Source organism: Theropithecus gelada, chromosome 8, assembly GCF_003255815.1.
Source record: "Theropithecus gelada isolate Dixy chromosome 8, Tgel_1.0, whole genome shotgun sequence".
Lineage (NCBI taxonomy): Eukaryota > Metazoa > Chordata > Mammalia > Primates > Cercopithecidae > Theropithecus > Theropithecus gelada.
The window spans coordinates 111,601,105-111,620,184 of NC_037676.1; the positions used below are offsets into that span (position 1 = coordinate 111,601,105).

A 19,080-nucleotide genomic window follows, 5' to 3' on the forward strand; every position below is an offset into this window, starting at 1 on the left:
AGGGAGGAAATATTCCAAAGACAAGAGAAGGAAAGGGGAGTTCTTAGGTCTGTGCCTACAGGGTCTAATGTACCTCTATAGGGGGCAGCTGTTCAAAAAGAAAGAATGCTTGTGAGTTACAACATTTTGACAACTTATCTGGACAATGAATTTAAGTTAACATTTGTTTGCAGATTAAAGAGTATATATTGTCTCAAGCCCTTAATTCTAAGTGACAATTATTTCTGTGCTTTGCTGGAGAAATTGATATGGAAATTATAGGAGACTTGTGAATATGTGCTAATTTCTGCATAATCTTCAATAATTTATTATTTTTGAATAATTATAAATACAAGCTTACAGCATATGCATCTAATCTTTTTTGAGACGGAATCTCGCTTTGTCACCAGGCTGGAATGCAATGGTGTGATCTCCACTCACTGCAACCCTCCGCCTCCCAGGTTCAAGTGATTCTCCTGCCTCAGCCTCCTGAGTAGCTGGGACTACAGGCGTGCACCACCATGCCCAGCTAATTTTTGTATTTTTAAAAGAGACAGGGTTCCACCATGTTGGCCAGAATCTATTGGAGTGTATCTTTTTTTTTTTTCCAGTTACTTTTGAGTTAGTTGGAAAAATTATTTATTTGGAATCTATCTAATTGGGTACTAATTAATTTAGGTTTGCTTCATTGCTCTCTTTAAAAAGCTACTAAACAAATATGTCTGCCTTATGTAATAACTAAGTATGGCTAATATTAGCCAATTCTATGTAACTATTGTTATTCTAGAATAAAAGTTTTGAAAACTCATTGGCCACTAAAATTATCACACTTAAAATTATTTAGAAAGTTAACTCATAATCATGACTAAAGTATGGGAATTATGAAAATGTTCTATTAGAACTAATTAGTAGAATCAGGAGTAGGATTACTAGTGTTCTAACTTTTCATGAAAAGAAGTTACTAATGTTTATATTGTTAATTTAGTTTCAGGGAGCAGTGGAAGAAATGGTTAGCAGTAAGTGTCCACCACAAATTGCAAATTTTGAAGAAGGATTTGTTGTGAAATACTTCAGAGACTATGAAACTGATTTTAATCTGGTATGAAATATTTAATAAACTGTGAAACTAACCAAATGATAATTTATATAATGGTTTGAAATTTTATAATTTCTTTTTTGAAGTAGCATTAATAATTTAGTCATTCACAATCAAATTGCAAAAATGACTTTGTTATACATTTATTGTAAGGGCTGTTGGTAGGTGCTATTGGTAGTGCCTTCTATGATTCGTTTGTCAAAAAATTTTTACTACTCATGAATTTTCTTACTAGAAAGTAGGAAAGCTGAGCAAAGATAAGATTTGTAGTGTTTTTGTTTATTTTGTGTATTAGGCCATTGTTGCATTGCTATAAAGAAATACCTAAGACTGGGTAATTTAGAAAGAAAAGAGGTTTAATTGGCTCACAGTTCTGTAGGCTGTATAGGAAGCATGATGCTGGCATCTGCTCAGCTTCTTGGAAGGCCTTGGGAAACTCTCAATCATGGTGAAGGTAAAGGGGGAACAGGCACGTGAATTGGCTTGGTCAAAGGCAAGAGAAGAGAGTGGGGCGGTGCCACACACTTTTAATCAACCAGACCTTGTGAGAACTCACTCACTGTCATGAGAACAGCACAGATGGGATGGTGCTAAGCCATTCATGAGAAATCCACACCCATGATCAAGTCAACTACAAACAGGCCCCACCTCAAGCTTTGGGGATTACACTTCAACATGCAATTTGGTGGGGACACAGATCCAAATCATGTCATTTTGCTTGTGTTTTCTTTTTCTTTTCTGTCTTTTTTTTTTTTTTTTTTTTTGAGATTGAGTCTCACTCTATCACCAGGTTGGAGTGTATTGGTGCAATCTCGGCTCACTGCAACGTCCACCTCCCGAGTTCAAGCAGTTCTCCTGCCTCAGTCTTCCAAGTAGCTGGGACTACAAGCACCTGCCACCACGCCTGGTTAATTTTTGTATTTTTAGTAGAGATGGGTTTTCACCATGTTGGCCAGGATGGTCTTGACCTCTTGACTTCGTGATCCAGCCGCCTCGGCCTCCCAAAGTGCTGGGATTGCAGGCATGAGCCACCGTGCCCAGCCTTGGTTTATGTTTTCTTAACATGGATGCACAGTATATCCTTTCTCCTCATTGACTTCAGAGATTATAATATATGGTGGGGCATTATATGTTTTTATGTATTATGCAGTTTTATATAATTGCTTCTCTTGCTTTTTGACATAACACTCTGGTTAATTAGTACACGGCCCAGTCATTATTTCCTTCTTAATGAGATATTTTCTTTAATATAGAGTAAAGGAAGAAAATTGAATATGTGCTTTCTAATTCTCATTTTCAAGTCTTCAGGAAGTCAGCTATTTGCTATTTCCAAGTGAAAACTGTAAGAATAAAAAATGTATACTCCAGTTATTTAATTCGGATCAATACCCTGGATATAAATATAAATCCTTAAAAATATCTCTCATGATACTTTTCATGAGCACATTAGTGAGAAAAAATCTTTCCATTTAATAGATGACCTTTTTAGATTCGTTTAATAAACATATGTGTATTTATGTTCTATTTTGAATGTAGTACTAGCAGCCATGAGGATGGCACCTGTAATTTACCTTTTACTCCTTACCTACTTCATCTCTCATCATTACCCTCACGTGCATTTCCATGCTGCATCTAACCTTAACAGTTTGCGTTCCCAGCACCATGCTCTCTCACACCTCTGCTTTTTTGTACAATTTTGGCCTGTCTCTGAAGCCCCTACTTTCTTTTTACCATTTGCACAGTGCCTTTGACACCTTTTTTTCCATTCCAACAACTGCTATTTATCTTTAAAGACTTAACTCATTGTCACTTCCCCTGAGTCATCTTTCTTGATGCTTTTATGTGAGTTAGATGCCTCCCTTGAGCCTTAGTTTGATCATCATTGGCTTCTTTGTCTTAGACGGATGGTCTCTATTTACAGGGATGGGGTTCTTCACCACTTGAATCCTAAAGATTAAACAGCAAACACACAAACAAGCAGAAACCTGACACACAGTAAACACTGCATAAACACTCATGGAAAGAATGAATAAATACCCGTAAAGAGCTCATAATGTAAGGAAAAAAGTCGAACTTGGGAACTAGTCAAATACTGGTATAAGGGATTATATAATTATGGATCCAAATGAGAACTTTAGATTTCAGACAAGGAAGAAAACATCTCAAGTTAAAGTAATCGGGGAAACAATGGCATCTGGGTTAAACCTTGAATGGTTTGGGTGCATACATTGGGGGAAAACCAGAACAATAAATCATGTTTTCATTTGAAATATTATTGTTTCGGTAGGAACATATTAACAGAGGGCAGAAGACAGCTGAAACTGATGCTTACTGTGGTCGTTATTCCCTGAAAAACCCAGCTGTCCTTTTTGACTCAGCAGATGTTAAACCAAACAGACGACCATATGGGGACATTTTATTGTTTCCTTATAATCAGGTAAGCTCAACAAAATGATATGCTAATTGAATCTGGAACATACCTTGGTAATAAAATTTCATGAAATTTTAAGACAAACAAAAATGTTTGCCATATGAATAGTATGTCATATTGTAACAGGCACTGTAGTGTAAATTCTGGGTGCTTGTGGTTTCTTCTGAGGATTTTCAAAATAATAAATGTATACTATATATATATATGTATATAGCACCACATATCATGTATTATATTTCTCTTTTAATTCAGAAAAAATTATTTGCACACAAGTTTAAATACCAAAATAATAAAAAATGTATAAGCTTCTTCATTTTTCTTCATTAATTAAGAAGAAAGAAAAATGGCTAGCCATCGTAGGGTGATCTTGGGTATCCAGTCAGAGAGAAGTGAAACCAAATTAGGAGCACAGGAGATGGCAGTTTTAATGAGGGCATTTGACACTGTTAATCATAGATTCACCCTTTCTCTTATTTTAAAATTCTCAAATTGTGGCATCTATCCTAAAATTCAAAGTTCTTAATATATTTGGCATGCTTAAGGACTTGGGGATCATTAAAATTGGTATTTAATTACTATTTTACAGTGACACTGATCTCTGTCTCTAAATGTTCAACAATATTTACATCCCATTTAATTTGCCTGGATGTTTACCTCTCTTCTTTCCTATGTGCATTGGACTTTTAAATTTGCTGAGTAGCTTAGAGTTAGTACATAACTCATCTCCACAGAGAGTGAATTGTTTGCAGTTTTAAAGGACACTATACCTAAAAATAATAGATAATTATTATTAATTGTAAGGTCACCTCAACATCACTTTGTCTATAAAATCTTTTCCAATTCTTCCACAGCTAACTGGCTGAAATTAATCATTTCTTTCTCTGTGTTCTGGTACATTTTATGTAGAAAATGCCCAATAAATATTTATTGACTTTGAATTTATTTGAATTGTTACAAAACAATGTAATGGTAACATATTGTTACCAATGATTTTCATATTTTTATGTAGTTATGTTTAGCATACAAAGGATTCCTGGCAAATTATATTGGTCTAAAATTCCAGTACCAAGACAATAACAAGATTACTAGAAACACCGATATACAATTTACACACGACTTTGCTCATGGAAACAAGTAAGTTACGCTATGAATTTGAAAATTAAGTTATACCATGGTATATACACTACAAAGATAAGACAAATCCATTTCTTGGGGTTTTATGTTTTTGTTTTGGTCTGTTTGGGGAGATGATGGCAAATCACACGCACAATGGATGTAACTGCAGTTTTCCTATTCTACACATGAACATCCAACAGAAATAGTCGTGTTTTAAAGAAATCTATAGATTATGAAAATAACAACTGGTCATGTCATAATCACCCATAACCATAAAAAGACAAAACAATGGTAAACTTTAGAATTTAAATTATATATTACTAAATTTAACAATGTCCCTAGTTGTTGCTGGAAGGTAGAGACAGACTTATCACAATATAGTCGTTATAGTTTGATCACTGAAAAAAAGGGAATAGAGATATTTTGAAATAATGCTTGCTATACCAAAAATTAGACACATAGAAATGCAAATAGAGAAACATAAAGGAAGAAACAAAATGAACCTAGAGAAAGCTATTTAATGACTACAGCTGTCATGCCCTTAAACACAATTTAGTTCTATATAATTATTTTTGGGGTTTTATTAATTTTTATGTCTTCTGAAATTTATGTCAGTTGTGACTGCATTTTCATACATGGTACATGCAAAAATTTCATTTACAATAGAAGTAATAATGAAGACATACACAGAGACACACAGCTTTCTATTTTATAAAGTACTCCCCATAAATTGTTGTTGTTTATTAAAGTATAATGTACATAAAGTAAAATTCACTTTTTTTAAGTGCACAATTTAGTGAGTTTTAACACGTGTATATGGCCATGTAACCATTACTCCACTGAAGACATAGAACATTTCCTCTCTACAATTTTTGAAGTTTATTTTCATATAAAATTTATCTCATAAAAATAACCATAATAGGATCTCCATATCTTGAAAAGATTTCTTTTTTTATTTGCTTTTTTTCTGTTATAGCTACATCACAATCTTTATTTTATATGGGTCTATATAGAGTTTATATGATACTTTAATACATGTCATGTAAGTTTCCATCATTTTATAAGATATGGAGAACATTATTCTATTATAGTAAGATATGAAGAGCACTATTTTTCTCCCCATCATAGAATAGAACTCTGTAACTCAGAACTGCCATGTGTGGAACAAGTGTGAGGGAGAACCAGCGTCTCCTCATGACACCCAGACAGAGGGAGTGAGAAAATCATCCAAAGTTGGAAATAGAACCAAATGTTTACCATAAATAAGACAAAGACAATAAATAAAAACAGGCAAGATGTTAATGGAGAGTCGAGTAGTTAGATAGGAAGAAACAGCAGTCTTAAGGGGGGAATGTTTCTTGATGCAAAAGCTGCTCCTCAAATCTGCAATTTCAATTGTCCTGTTTTCTACATAATCCTAACACTATTTTTTTGTTTTTTTTTTTTTTTGAGGCAGGGTCTGGTTCTGTCACCCTGGCTGGAGTACTGTGGGACCATCACAACTCATTGCAGCCTTCATCTTCTGGGCTCAAGTGATCCTCCCACACCAGCCTCCCTCTCAAGTAGCTGGGACTATAGGTGTGCACCACCACACCCAGCTAATTTTTTGTTTTTGTAGAGAGTGGATCTTGCCATGTTGCCACAGCTGGTCTTGAACTCCTAGGCTCAAGCAATCTTCCTGCCTAGGCCTCCCAAAGTGCTGGGATTACAGGCATGAGACACCATGCCTGGCCCCCAACACTATTTTCAAAATGCATCAGCCAGTTCCCAATTCATAACTTTAGAAATTCATGTACTCTAAAAATTGCTGACATATGTTGGACTGGAAGGGAAACCTTGTTTGTTAAAGGTTTTAAAAACTATATCTTAGAGGATAAGATGTGTAAAGTGGGAGACAGCCAGGGCGAAGACCTGGAGGTGCTCCAGCAAAGCTAGGTCCCCAGACTCTATCAGGAGGAAATCAGTTGTGTTCACTGGGACAGTGGCAGAAAGGTGACAAAGATGGGACCAGGCAGGTGGGTGGGAGCATATCAGTGTTATCCTTCCTGTGGAACTGGAATGACCTTATGTTAAAAAAAAAAAAAAAGGAGGGGTCTGGGCAACATGGCAAAACCCCATCTCTACAAAAAATACAAAAATTAGCTGTACATGGTGGTGCACACCTGTGGTCCCAGGTACTCAGGAGGCTGCAGTGGAGGATTGCTTGAGTCTGGGAGATCCAGGGTGCAGTAAGCCAAGATTGTGCCACTGCCCTCCAGCCTGGGTGACAGAATGAGACCTTGTCTTGAAAAAAAAAAAAGAAAAAGAAAAAAAGGTGTGTGTGTGTGTGTGTGTGTGTGTGTGTGTGTGTGTGTGTGTGTAGAAAGTCATAGTCTTTCGTTTTTAATATAAAACATCAGCATCATATTTGAAGTATGTATCTCTGGCATCAGATCCTGAGCATATGAACCTAATTCCCTTCAGATACTCTGGTCAATCAATGGATAAAGTGATGGCATCTGTAGACCAAGCTTAACTACAGGTGTCAGTATCTCTTTAGTCATGAGGTAGAAATCTATAGTACAACAGGTGTTTGTCAGAGGGAAAAACTTTAATAAGGGCATTAAGATTTTCAAAAAATTCTTCAGGAAACACAAAAGCCCTGCTTCATATATTCCTTAGGTTCTTGAAATAAGCATTAATAAGATGATGATTGATGTCTTGTCCCAAGTATAATATCTACACGTTTCCATAGAATGTAAAGAAAGAAAAATTCTTGTTTACATAAAGTTCATTAGATACTGAAGTTTGATAGAACTTGAAGTGGACTTCAAAGAAGAGAGAGAGAATAATGCCTGAAATCTATACATGCTATACATGATGTTTGCACAGAACCATATGATTTTAATAATAATTAACAATATTAATTTTAACAATATTAATTCTTCCAATCCATGAACACTGGATATATTTTCATTGATCTGTGTTGAGAGAGATACATTAGTATTGAAAACAAATATATGCCTTTGAGGCCATTACATAGTTCAATCCGATGTATAAAATGGGACTGAAGCTAGCTCCTGGAATGAATGAAATGAGTTGGGAGAATTCTGCCGTTCCACAGAGGAATTATTGACTCAGAAGAGGACATCCTTTGTTGGCACTAACATAGGCAGATGCAACGCCAGGAGTTGAGCCAGCCCTGCCTCTGTTAGGTGGCAAGGAGCATGAAAAGTCCATAAACAGAATGATTATATACCACTGTTTCTTGCCCAATTTGCTATAGTCCATCTTTATGAAGCAGAAATCCTTCTCAAAGGGACATCTGAAGGTACATTTTGCTACAATGGGAAGGAGTGTTTGAATTGAACAGTGAAATCGCAATTTTACTTTTGATGCCCATTGCCCTTATGCTATGCACTCCTCCACTGCCTCAGGATTTTGGAACATTTTATGAATCCTTGTTCTTCTGTATCAATCAAGTCATCACTTACCATATCATTAAATAGGTCTCTCCTTTTAGCTTATAATTTGGGATGGCTGAGGGGAGGTGGGGATGGTTAATGGGTACAAAAAAATAGCTAGAAAGAACGAATAAGACCTAGTATTTGATAGCACAACAGGGTGACTAAAGTCAATAATAATATAATAGTACATTTAAAAACAACTAGAAGTATAATTTGATTGTTTATGACACAAAGGATAAAGGTTCGAGGGGATAGATACCCCATTTTACATGATGTGATTATTATGCATTGTATGGCTGTATCAGAACATCTCATGTACCCCACAAATATATACACCTACTATGTATCCACAAAAAATAAGATTTTTTTTTAAATTAAAAAACTGATCTGCTAGGCAGTAATTTCAAGATGCATTACATTTGATGGAGTTCATGGATTTTCTTTACCCTAAATGTTACAAGACCTTTAAACAAGAATATCATGATAGTTAAAAATAACCGGATTCCCTTGATCAAACTATTACCAGTTGAGACAAAATAAATTTATCTGCTTCTAACAAGTCTTTCTTTCTTTCTTTCTTTCTTTCTTTTTTTTTTTTGAAACAGAGTCTTACTCTGTTGCCAAGGTTGGAGTGCAATGGTGTGATCTTGGCTCACTGCAACCTCCACCTTCCAGGTTCAAGCAATTCTCCTGCCTCAACCTCCTGAGTAGCTGGGATTACAGGCGTGTGCCACCACACCCAGCTAATTTTTTGTATTTTTAGTTAGAGACAGGGTTTCACCATGTTGGTCTCGAACTCCTGACCTCGTGATCCACCCAGCTTGGCCTCCCAAAGGGCTAGGATTACAGGCGTGAACCACCACACCCAGCCTCTAACAAATATTTCTAGATCTGCTTTAATATAGGTCAGACAGTCCACCTGGATCAAATAGATGTATTAGTATTTGTTGTTTTCAGTACACTGTTGGTGTTAAAAGTGCCATTTCCCACCTCCCAAAATTGTTCTACAATCTTCCAAAAAGTGGTTTGTTGTACATCAAGTTTTAAAATCTAAAAACAGTCTGCCTTTCTCTTCAAAAAAATGGAATTATCTAATCACAAAGGCACAGTGTGCAGTTCAGTTTTAATATCATTTGCAGTCTCCTTTTCCCTTATAAAAGGTCCTGTTCAGTATGCCAAATTTTCTAAGTTGTGGTTTTAAAAATTTTAGAATTGTAGTTGTACAATTCTACTTTGAGGCCCTAAATACTTTTTTAATTTAAAGGAGCACTGTAACTTAATGTCATCTGCATACAACTTTCTAAAACTGATATGTGTAGTCTAATCTTTGATGAGCTAGAGGAGGATCCCATGATGAGTTTATGAACCCTGAAGAAAATGGGACTATAAGGTGCCCAAAGAAACTAGTCAGTAACAACTACAGTGGTAGCTGATGAAAGATTATTGTTAAACTATATTTAATTATTTGAATGGAAATATTTATATCCGTGTTACAGACTCTTATAGCTTTAATGCTTAACTGTAATTTATGAGATTCCAATGCAGTTACGATTTAATGAAAAATCTGAATCTGAGTTTTACATTTAAAAGATACTGTGCAACCATTTATATCTACAAATAACACCCGTCTAGCACTTAGAACAAGGAACAGTGCTACTCCAGGGAACTTTCCTGGAAGTGTTATCAAGTTCCAGTTTTGCTTCTTAGCAGTGGACGGAACTTACTGTTCTATGCCTGGTATTGTTCACTAAAATTGTTGACTCCATTCTTGTGTCTTGTTTTGTCAATGTGCTCTACACCAATGCCTGTGCTTCTTAGTTTCCTTACTTGTTGTTACACAACATTATTTTACATTCCTATGGCTACTGACAAGGCTACAAATAAAAGAAAGCCTATATTTGTATACAATGCTCAATCTTTTACTGCCACTGTAAGTTTCTGCCTGCTGTGCCTTGTTATGGCTGCTTGTCTGTGCTAATAAAGCTCCCTTGATGGTCTTCTTGTGGGAAAAAAAATGTTTTACTCTATAAAATTTTAATGCTTTTTAAACTATATTTGCTTAAACATTACCACTGATCTATACAACAAATTAATCAACCATATTTCAGCTGGACTTACACTTGCATAGACATTCTGGATCTCATAAGAACAAAGTACACTGGGACAAATGTTTCTCTTCAAAGGATTAGTTTACAGAAAGCATCAGAATCACAATCCTTCTATGTGGATGTAGTGTACATTGGACAAACAGTTACAATCTCAACATTGGATGGTATGTTGTATCATTTTATCTCTACCGTAATCTAAATATAGTAAAATCTTACCAAGGAAATTAATTTTATATTCTGTAGTATGGATAGAAACATTAATCTCTAAATATTAATGAGTCATTCTTTTATCTCAATAATATTATTTTATTTTGTAATGAATAGTGCAAGGTGGTTATTCCAAGGATAAACGAATCCTTAATTAAAACTTTCTCACAATAGCAAGAATTTGCTTTCTAGTCCAGGATTTTGTTTATGGATAAATATACTATGTCAAACATTTTCATTTTGCTTTGTTTTATTTTTGAGAAACCAACTACCATGAGAGAGATCTATTCCCAAAAGGCAACTATTGAGATTGACATCTGTCTACTAAGATTGACTTGAAACTTTCCACAGAATTAAGAGTGATAATTAATAATACTACAAATGAAACCTTCATTTCAATGGTGTTAGCATTGTGTTTCTAGTCATGTTAATAGACATGACATTTGTTAGATGCAATAATAATAAAAATTAAACTCTACCATCTTTTAAAAAATTAACCTAACTCCAGTCACCTTAAAAGTGACTTTCCCATTTTTGAGAGGAACATTAGAATCCTTTTCTTTGGAATTGCTTTCAAGTGCAAGGCAGTGAGTTAACTGATTTTTTTTAAAAATGTAAATGCTACTACTTTATTGTCACTCCTTTTGAATCTGCTGTCACCAGACCTACATTATGATTGGTAGAAAATGTGTAAGACAGATGGATTGTGCTGGGATAAATGTTGTCGTTCATTAAACAATATTCACTTAGCACCTACTATGTGTCAGGTATTGTATCAAGTACTAAAAAACAGCAATGAAGAAGACAGTCCTTGTCCTGCTCTCATGAAGCACACATCCTAGTGAGCACCACCTAGAACAGAACAAAGCTAGCTACCCAAAGAAGGCTGGAGGAAACCCAGGGATTGGTCGCTTTTAAATGTTTGGTTTTTATTTGATAGGGTTCATATGTCAAAAGACATAAACTTTACAATATAAAACTGAAAGTTCAGAAAGCTTCACAAACTACTTGCCTTCAGGTCTTCTTTCTAATATTTTATTTTAAATACTTTATGTCATGACAATGTTGTTATTATTTGATGACTTTATTTTTAGCAACAGAAGCAATACAATTTTATCTCCTCTCTATTAGGTTGACTTTTAAATGGCAAAAACCACAATTACATTTACACCAACCTAATATTTTTATTTATATTCTTTAGAAATGCCCAAGAGAAGACTTCCTGCATTAGCAAATAAAGGAATATTCTTAGAGCACTTTCAGGTGAATCGGACCAAAACAAATGGGCCAACTATGACAATCCAATATTCTGTCACCATGACTTCATACAACTGCAGTTACAAGATACCCATGATGGCTGTGAGCTTTGGGCAGGTAAGCCTAGAATTTTGCATTACTTTTTATGTAGTGAATTTTATTTTTAATTTTTTTAAATAGCCAACATACAGATGGAATATCTTTTAATAGGAAAAGACAACTAACTATTCTAAGGTTATATGAAGATTTGGAACATGAAGATTGACTTTAAGTATTAAAAAAAATTCTTTAAGAAATATGTCAATGGAAAGGAAAACAGGAAAAAATATCCTTAAAAAACAAAGTCAGATTTAAGTAGAGTTTTCTCTGTGGACTTAAAAGAAGAAGTTATGGTCTCTTCCAATAAAGTTCCTTAAACAGATATTATTGAAAGGAAAGTTGAGATTCTGCATTATGCTTTTAAATTATTTTCTGTTATAAACACCATTTATTTTTGCTTGTATTAAAATTTATACAAGGGAAGAAAGAAGTGGTTTTTCATAATTCCAGAAGGACCTGAACAATTTTTTACATTTATAATAAATAATATTAAATATTACAATATGAAAAATTTAAAACTTTAATTTCTATAAAAATATTCAATGAGTTAATATAATTTCCTACCACAAACCAAAAACAAGTATAAGCTCAAGATTAAAGATTAAATAATCATTAACCATTGTAATTGGATTACAGCCTCGCAGAAAACTTTTTGCAAAGTAAACAATTTTATGATTAAAATCACTGAAAAATTATAAAAACTCCAAAACAGTTGCCTTTATCCCATCCTGGACCAATGATTTACTCTTAATATCTTCAAGATTAGCATCTAAGCTTTCCAGTGCTTTACTCTTAGCTCTATTAGAAAATATAATAACTAATTTAGGGCTTTGTAGTCTCAAAGCATCTGTGTCAAAATTCTCCCATTTTTCAAGATTTCTCAGTAAACTAATTGGTAATTGTAACCTCTATCTTTAAGTATTTATCAAAGGTTACATGGAAGAATAAGGGACTTAGATTTTTGTGGCCTTTTAAGAAAATTTAAGTGACAGGTACATATAATAATATGTACATATGCTAAATGTATAGATCAATAAATTGTTTTAAGAACTTTAACTTTGACATACTTGTAGATTCACATGCACTTGTAAGAAATAACACAGAACTATTTTTAATATCCTTTACCAATTTTCCCCAATGATAACTTTTTGTATAATATAGCACAATATCATAACCAGGAAATTGACCTGATAAAATCCACTGACCTTATTCAGATTTTTCCAGGATTGTGTGTGTGTGTGTGTGTGTGTGTGTGTTTGTGTAGTTCTTATACAATTTTATCACAGGTGTAGATTCATCTGACCACCACCAGAACAGTTCTATTACGAGCATCTCTTGTGCTACCTTTTTGTAGCCATGCTGTCACAGCCACCTCCCTCATTCCCTTCCTCCTGCACTCACTTATATATGGCAACTACAAATTCATTCTCTCAATAATTTTGTCATTTCAAGAATGCTACAAAAATGAAATCAGATGTCATATAATCATACAAATATATAGCTTTTGGATACTGGCTTTTACTCAGCATAATTCCCTTGAGATCATTCAAATTGTGTTTATTAATTTATTCATTTTGATTGCTGAGTGTATTTACTGTTATGGATGTACCAGTTTGTTTACTCACCCGTTGAAGGCCATTTGAGTTGTTTCTTGGTTTTGGCTATTATGAATTAAACTGCTATGAACATTCATCTATAGGCTTTTGTGAGACATAAGTTTCCATTTTTTTCTGGGTTAAATTCCCAACAGTGCAATTATAGGGTTGTATGATAAGAATGTGCATAGTTTCTTTTTTTTTTTTTTTTTTTTTTTTTTTTGAGGCGGAGTCTCGCTCTGTCGCCCAGGCTGGAGTGCAGTGGCCAGATCTCAGCTCACTGCAAGCTCCGCCTCCTGGGTTTACGCCATTCTCCTGCCTCAGCCTCCCGAGTAGCTGGGACTACAAGCGCCCGCCACCTCGCCCGGCTAGTTTTTTGTATTTTTAGTAGAGACGGGGTTTCACCGTGTTAGCCAGGATGGTCTTGATCTCCTGACCTCGTGATCCGCCCGTCTCGGCCTCCCAAAGTGCTGGGATTACAGGCTTGAGCCACCGCGCCCGGCAAAATGTGCATAGTTTCTAAAGAAACTACCATACTTTTTTATGAAGTGGTTGTACCATTTTAGATTCCCACCAGCAGTGTATGATCCAGTTTCTGCACAATCTTGCCAGTGTTTGGTGATGTCACTATTTTTAATTTTAGGCATTCTGGTAGGGTGTATAGTGATGGCTCATTTTCATTTTAATTAATATTCCCTAATGACTAATGATGTTGAACATCTTTTTATGAACTTATTTGCCACCTACATATCTTCTGCTGTGAAATGTCTAGGTGTAATTCTTTTGTCAGATATGTGGTTTGCAAATATTTTCTCCCAGACTGTACCTCGCCTTTTCATCTTCTTCATAAGATCTTTGACAGAACAAAGTTTGAAAAGTTTTATGAGGCCAAATTTCTCATTTGTTTTTTCTTTTTTGAATGGTACTTTTGTTTTCAAGTCTAAGAACTTACTTAGCTCTAGGTCCTGAGGATTTTTCTATTTTTGTCTAAAAATTCTACAGGTTTACATTTTATATTTAAGGGCATGATCCATTTTATGTTAATTTTTATTTATAAGATGTGATTTTTGGTTGAAGTTCATTTGTTTGCCTATGCCTTCAATTGTTTCAGCACCGTTTATTGAAAAGGCGATCTTTCTTCCATTTAATTACATTGGAACCTTTGTCAAAAATCATATTTGTGTGGGTGTATTTCCGAGTTTTCTATTCTTTCCATTGGTCTATGTGTCAGTCCTTCCACCAACACCATACATTCTTGACTATTGTATCTGAATAGCTAGGCTTAACATTGAGTAGTGTGATTCTTCTCACTTTATTTTTCTTGTGCAAAATTGTTTTAGCTATTCTAGGTCCTGTGCCTTCCCATATAAATTTTAAAATAAGATTATTTATGTCTACAAAAAAACCTTGCTGGTATTTTGACAATAATTACATTAAATCTATAGACTGTTTTGGAAAGAATTGACACCATTGTGATATCGAGTTTTCCAATCCATGAACACAGTATGTCTCTCCATTTATTTGTCTTCTTTGTGCTTCACTAGCATATTTAGGTCTTCATTTATTGCATTTATCAGCATTTTGCAATTTTCAGTTCAGGTCTAGTACATATTTTGTGAGATTTATATACGTGTTTCATTTTCTTCAAGCAGTTGTAAATGGTCTTGTGTTTTTAAATTCGATTTCCATATGCTCATTATTTGTGTATAGAAATGTAATTGATTTTTGTGTGTTTATCTTGTATCTTATAACCTTGCTGAATTCAACACATTTTTACAAAGTAGATACACTCATGTAATCACACCCAGATCAAGATAATCATTAGCTCCCCAAGTACATTCCTTGAACCTCTCTTCTTTCTTAAACTCACTCCTCATCCCAATAACCACTCTTTTGACATCTACTACCATTAATTATTTTCGATTGTTCTTAAACTTCATATCAATAGAATCATACAGTGTGTACTGCTTTGAATCCAGCTTCTTTCATTTAATTTTGTGAGATTCACATTGCATATACTGTAGTTTCATTCTCTTTGGTTGCTGTACATTTTTCCATAGTATAAGTATACCATAATTTATCCATTCTATTGAACAACTTTTGCATTATTTCCAGCTTGGGGCTATTATGAATATAGCTGCTAGGAACATTCTTGCTTATATCTTTTAGCACTAATGTTTATTCATTCTTTGGGCTAGAAGGCTTATCGTTTTAAATTTTACAGTAGTAACAGATAACTATAAGGGATCAAACACAGGGGAATATAATTTTCACTATTAGGGTTACAATCTGTGAATTTCTATAGCATGTGCTGCTTTTGTCAATTGATGAGCACTGAACATTACGCAAGTATTTTTGTTAGCCTGGGTCAGCCACTGTATAGATCATAAACTTTCTTAAATTGTTGGTTAACTTTTCAAGACTCCATGTAGTATTTTTTGAAAAATTGTTTTAGTTTTTTAATAGCCAAGACCACATCTCATGCTCCTTTGCCTCTCTGCCGTGATTAGCACTGTACCTTGAACAGAGTGCCTGCTCAATAAATATTTGTTCCTTGAGTGATGGAGGGTGCATTCTGAATTAATGAGGTATTACTGCAGTTCCAGCTGATTGCTGCACAGATGACTGAGTTGACTTTGGCCTCATTATTGCAGCTGTATAGGTATGGCCTGTGTTGATTTATGTGACACTCCTTAATGTTCTGAAGAATCCTGAATACATGAGGCTCATTTATGTCATGTCACAGGATTGTACCATGATTAAATAGAAATCATGTAAGCCATTGTTAAGTTTAATCATTTTATCAATATTTATTTTGGAAATTAGATAATCACACATGAGACAGAGAACGAGTTTGTCTACAGAGGAAATAATTGGCCAGGCGAGTCAAAAATTCATATTCAAAGAATTCAAGCTGCATCTCCACCTCTAAGTGGCAGCTTTGACATTCAAGCTTATGGACATACTCTCAAAGGTATATGAAAAAAGTTTAAAATATTGGTGTATACACACACATATATCTATAATGTTATAAAGTGTTAAATGTTGTTTCACTTGAGAATTACTACTTATTGATACGTGCAAATACATTAATTATTTATTTGAGACATAAGTAAATATGTGATATATTAAAGTCACACACGCATATATATTAATATATGCCATATAAGGGTCAATTAATAGCCAATCACAATGTTGTTTCAAATCCTTCTTTTTAATAGATTAGGAAATATTCACCCATCCAAAACTAACATCATTTATTTTGATTGTTTTCATTTACAAATAATATTTTTAAAAGTCTGCAAAATTTTATAACAATTTTTATAGCCGTTTTTTAAAGGCAGTTGAAATTATCACTTTCATAAGTCAAAACTTTCTCTAATACATGCATTTAAAAAAATAAGCATTTATTACTTACTGTGATAGCCACAAACAATAACAATAATATTAAAATATAAAAATTGAGAATTGGAATATGATTTTAAAAGACATCTATAATTTAATTATCTAAGTCTGTACTAATCAGTATGATAGCCATGAGTCATATGTGGCTACTGAGCACTTAAAATGTGACTAGTGTCACATGTCAAAATATAACATTTGAATATAAGAGATTATATGCAATTTATTACTATTAAAATATTTTACCTGGTTTTGTTTTCTTTCTAAAATATAGCTACCAGAAAATATACAATTATATATGTGGTTCACATTATTTATCAGCTGGACAGGGCTAACCTAGACAACTATAATAAACATTTTGGCATACTCCTTTTTAGTAGTATTTCTCTTATAATTTACATAATTGAGAGTATGTCAGTAACATGAAGCTAAACTATTCAGGGCAAATGACATTTTTATGTTTTCGTCACTGCTTTATCCATTATACCAGTGACATTCTCAAATGTTTGTTTCTCTTTTATATTCATGACTTACAGGTTATCCGTATTTTCAAAGACATACAAATTAATATTGTTATTAATTTAATCAAAATCGATTTTTATATTAAAAGATCATTTTAACACTCAACATCCTCTGACATTAAAATGATTTTATTTTTAATGTCAAAATGAATTGATATGAAAACATCAACTGATATTTGATATTTGTGAATTGATATTAAAAATATTCAATCCAAGGCCAGAGTTTGAGGTACATTACTCATGTAATTTTTAAAAATAATTGTCTATTATTATTTTGAAATTGATAAAATTGTATATATTTTATTTCCAGGAAATATATAAATTCTTGGCATAAGTAGAATGCAAATTTTATTTTTACTATATTGGAAGGGGACATAGAGTCTACAAGTGATAATACATAGTACACATTTCATGTACTTTAAAGATGAAATTGGTTTGTGAATTTATTTTATTTTATTACTATTATTTTTTTGAGATGGAGTCTCACTGTTACCAAGGCTGGAGTGCAGTGGCATGATCCTGGACACTACAACCTCCGCTTCCTGGGTTCAAGGGATTCTCCTGCCTCAGCCTCCAGAGTAGCTGGGATTATAGGCACGCACCACCATGCCCAGTTAATTTTTGTATTTTCAGTAAAGACGAGGTTTTACCATGTTGGCCAGGCTGGTCTCAAACTCCTGACCTCAGGTGACCCGCCCGCCTCGACCTCCCAAATTGCTGAGATTACAGGCGTGAGCCACCACATCTGGCCGGTTTGTGAATTGTGACTTCTGCTGTTTGCCACCCCTCTGTGAGTGCAGGCCTTCCCGCTGCTGTGTCAGCTGCAGATCTGCAGTTTGTGCTCCAGAGTCTGGACGGATTGGGAAGAGTCTCAGTTACACGAGAGGGAACCTGTGCTGGCTACGCATGGAACATCAAGTGGAGAAGCACCTGTGGAAAGCAGAATCTTCTACAGGTTCCCTCATTTAGCCTGGCTTCTTTTTTCTTCTATGTGCTGTTTGCTTATTTGGACCCTGTTTTATTCCAAAAAGAACTGGAGGCTATGTATATTATAAAAATGCAAACCATAAACTAAAATTTCTTTAAAAGGAAATTAAGGAGAAGGTTTTTCTAAATTAAGTTGACCCAGTGTTATCTTTCATAGAGAATGGCTGTTGGTACTTTACTCCATATCCCATTTAGAAAAAAGTCCAGGAATGTGTGTGTTAGAATCCCCTTGACAGGGGCAGGTGGCGCACAGTCAGGGCCGGTCTCAGAACTAAACCAAACTGAATCCAGATGTATGCTAAGGGGGTCCCAGAGAGAATCAGCCTCACTATCATTCTACCACGAGAGCTGTATTTTGGGGCCTTGGATACTTCTGTGGTTATAAAGATGATCTTTCCAAGTTCATAAAAGAGTAACGCCTTAGGCTGTCATCTAATTACCTTTCTTTAGTTAGAGGGAGGAAGAGAATGGGGGAAAGGAGTCAGGCCCAGAGTATGTGAAGGAGAGGAGTCTAGGGACTCAGATTGTCAAACACTAAAAAGGTGATGCTTTCAGCCAAGTACAGTGGCTCATGCCTGTAATCCCAGCATTTTGGGAGGCTGAGGCAGGTGGATCACAGGAGTTTGAGACAAGCCTGACCAACATGGTAAAATCCTGTTTCTACTAAAAATACAAAATTAGCTGGATGTGGCAGTACACGCCTGTAATCTCAGCTGCTTGGGAGGCTGAGGCAGGAGAATCGCTTGAACCCGGGAAGCGGAGATTGCAGTGAGCCGAGATTGTGCCACTGCCATTGCACTCCAGCCTGGGCAACAAGAGCAAAACTCAGTCTCAAA

General features: G+C 34.7%; 1 protein-coding gene across 1 annotated transcript in view; it reads left to right on the top strand.

The window, feature by feature from the left end:
• Positions 1–19,080, top strand: part of PKHD1L1 (PKHD1 like 1) — a 157,754-nt gene that overhangs the window by 43,526 nt on the left and 95,148 nt on the right. Inside the window, exons 19-25 of the mRNA XM_025394337.1 lie at positions 965–1,078; positions 3,363–3,512; positions 4,516–4,640; positions 10,177–10,340; positions 11,585–11,757; positions 16,161–16,308; positions 18,058–18,212. Of these exons, the coding sequence (XP_025250122.1) occupies positions 965–1,078; positions 3,363–3,512; positions 4,516–4,640; positions 10,177–10,340; positions 11,585–11,757; positions 16,161–16,308; positions 18,058–18,212 (1,029 nt within the window). The remainder of the gene's footprint in view (positions 1–964; positions 1,079–3,362; positions 3,513–4,515; positions 4,641–10,176; positions 10,341–11,584; positions 11,758–16,160; positions 16,309–18,057; positions 18,213–19,080) is intronic.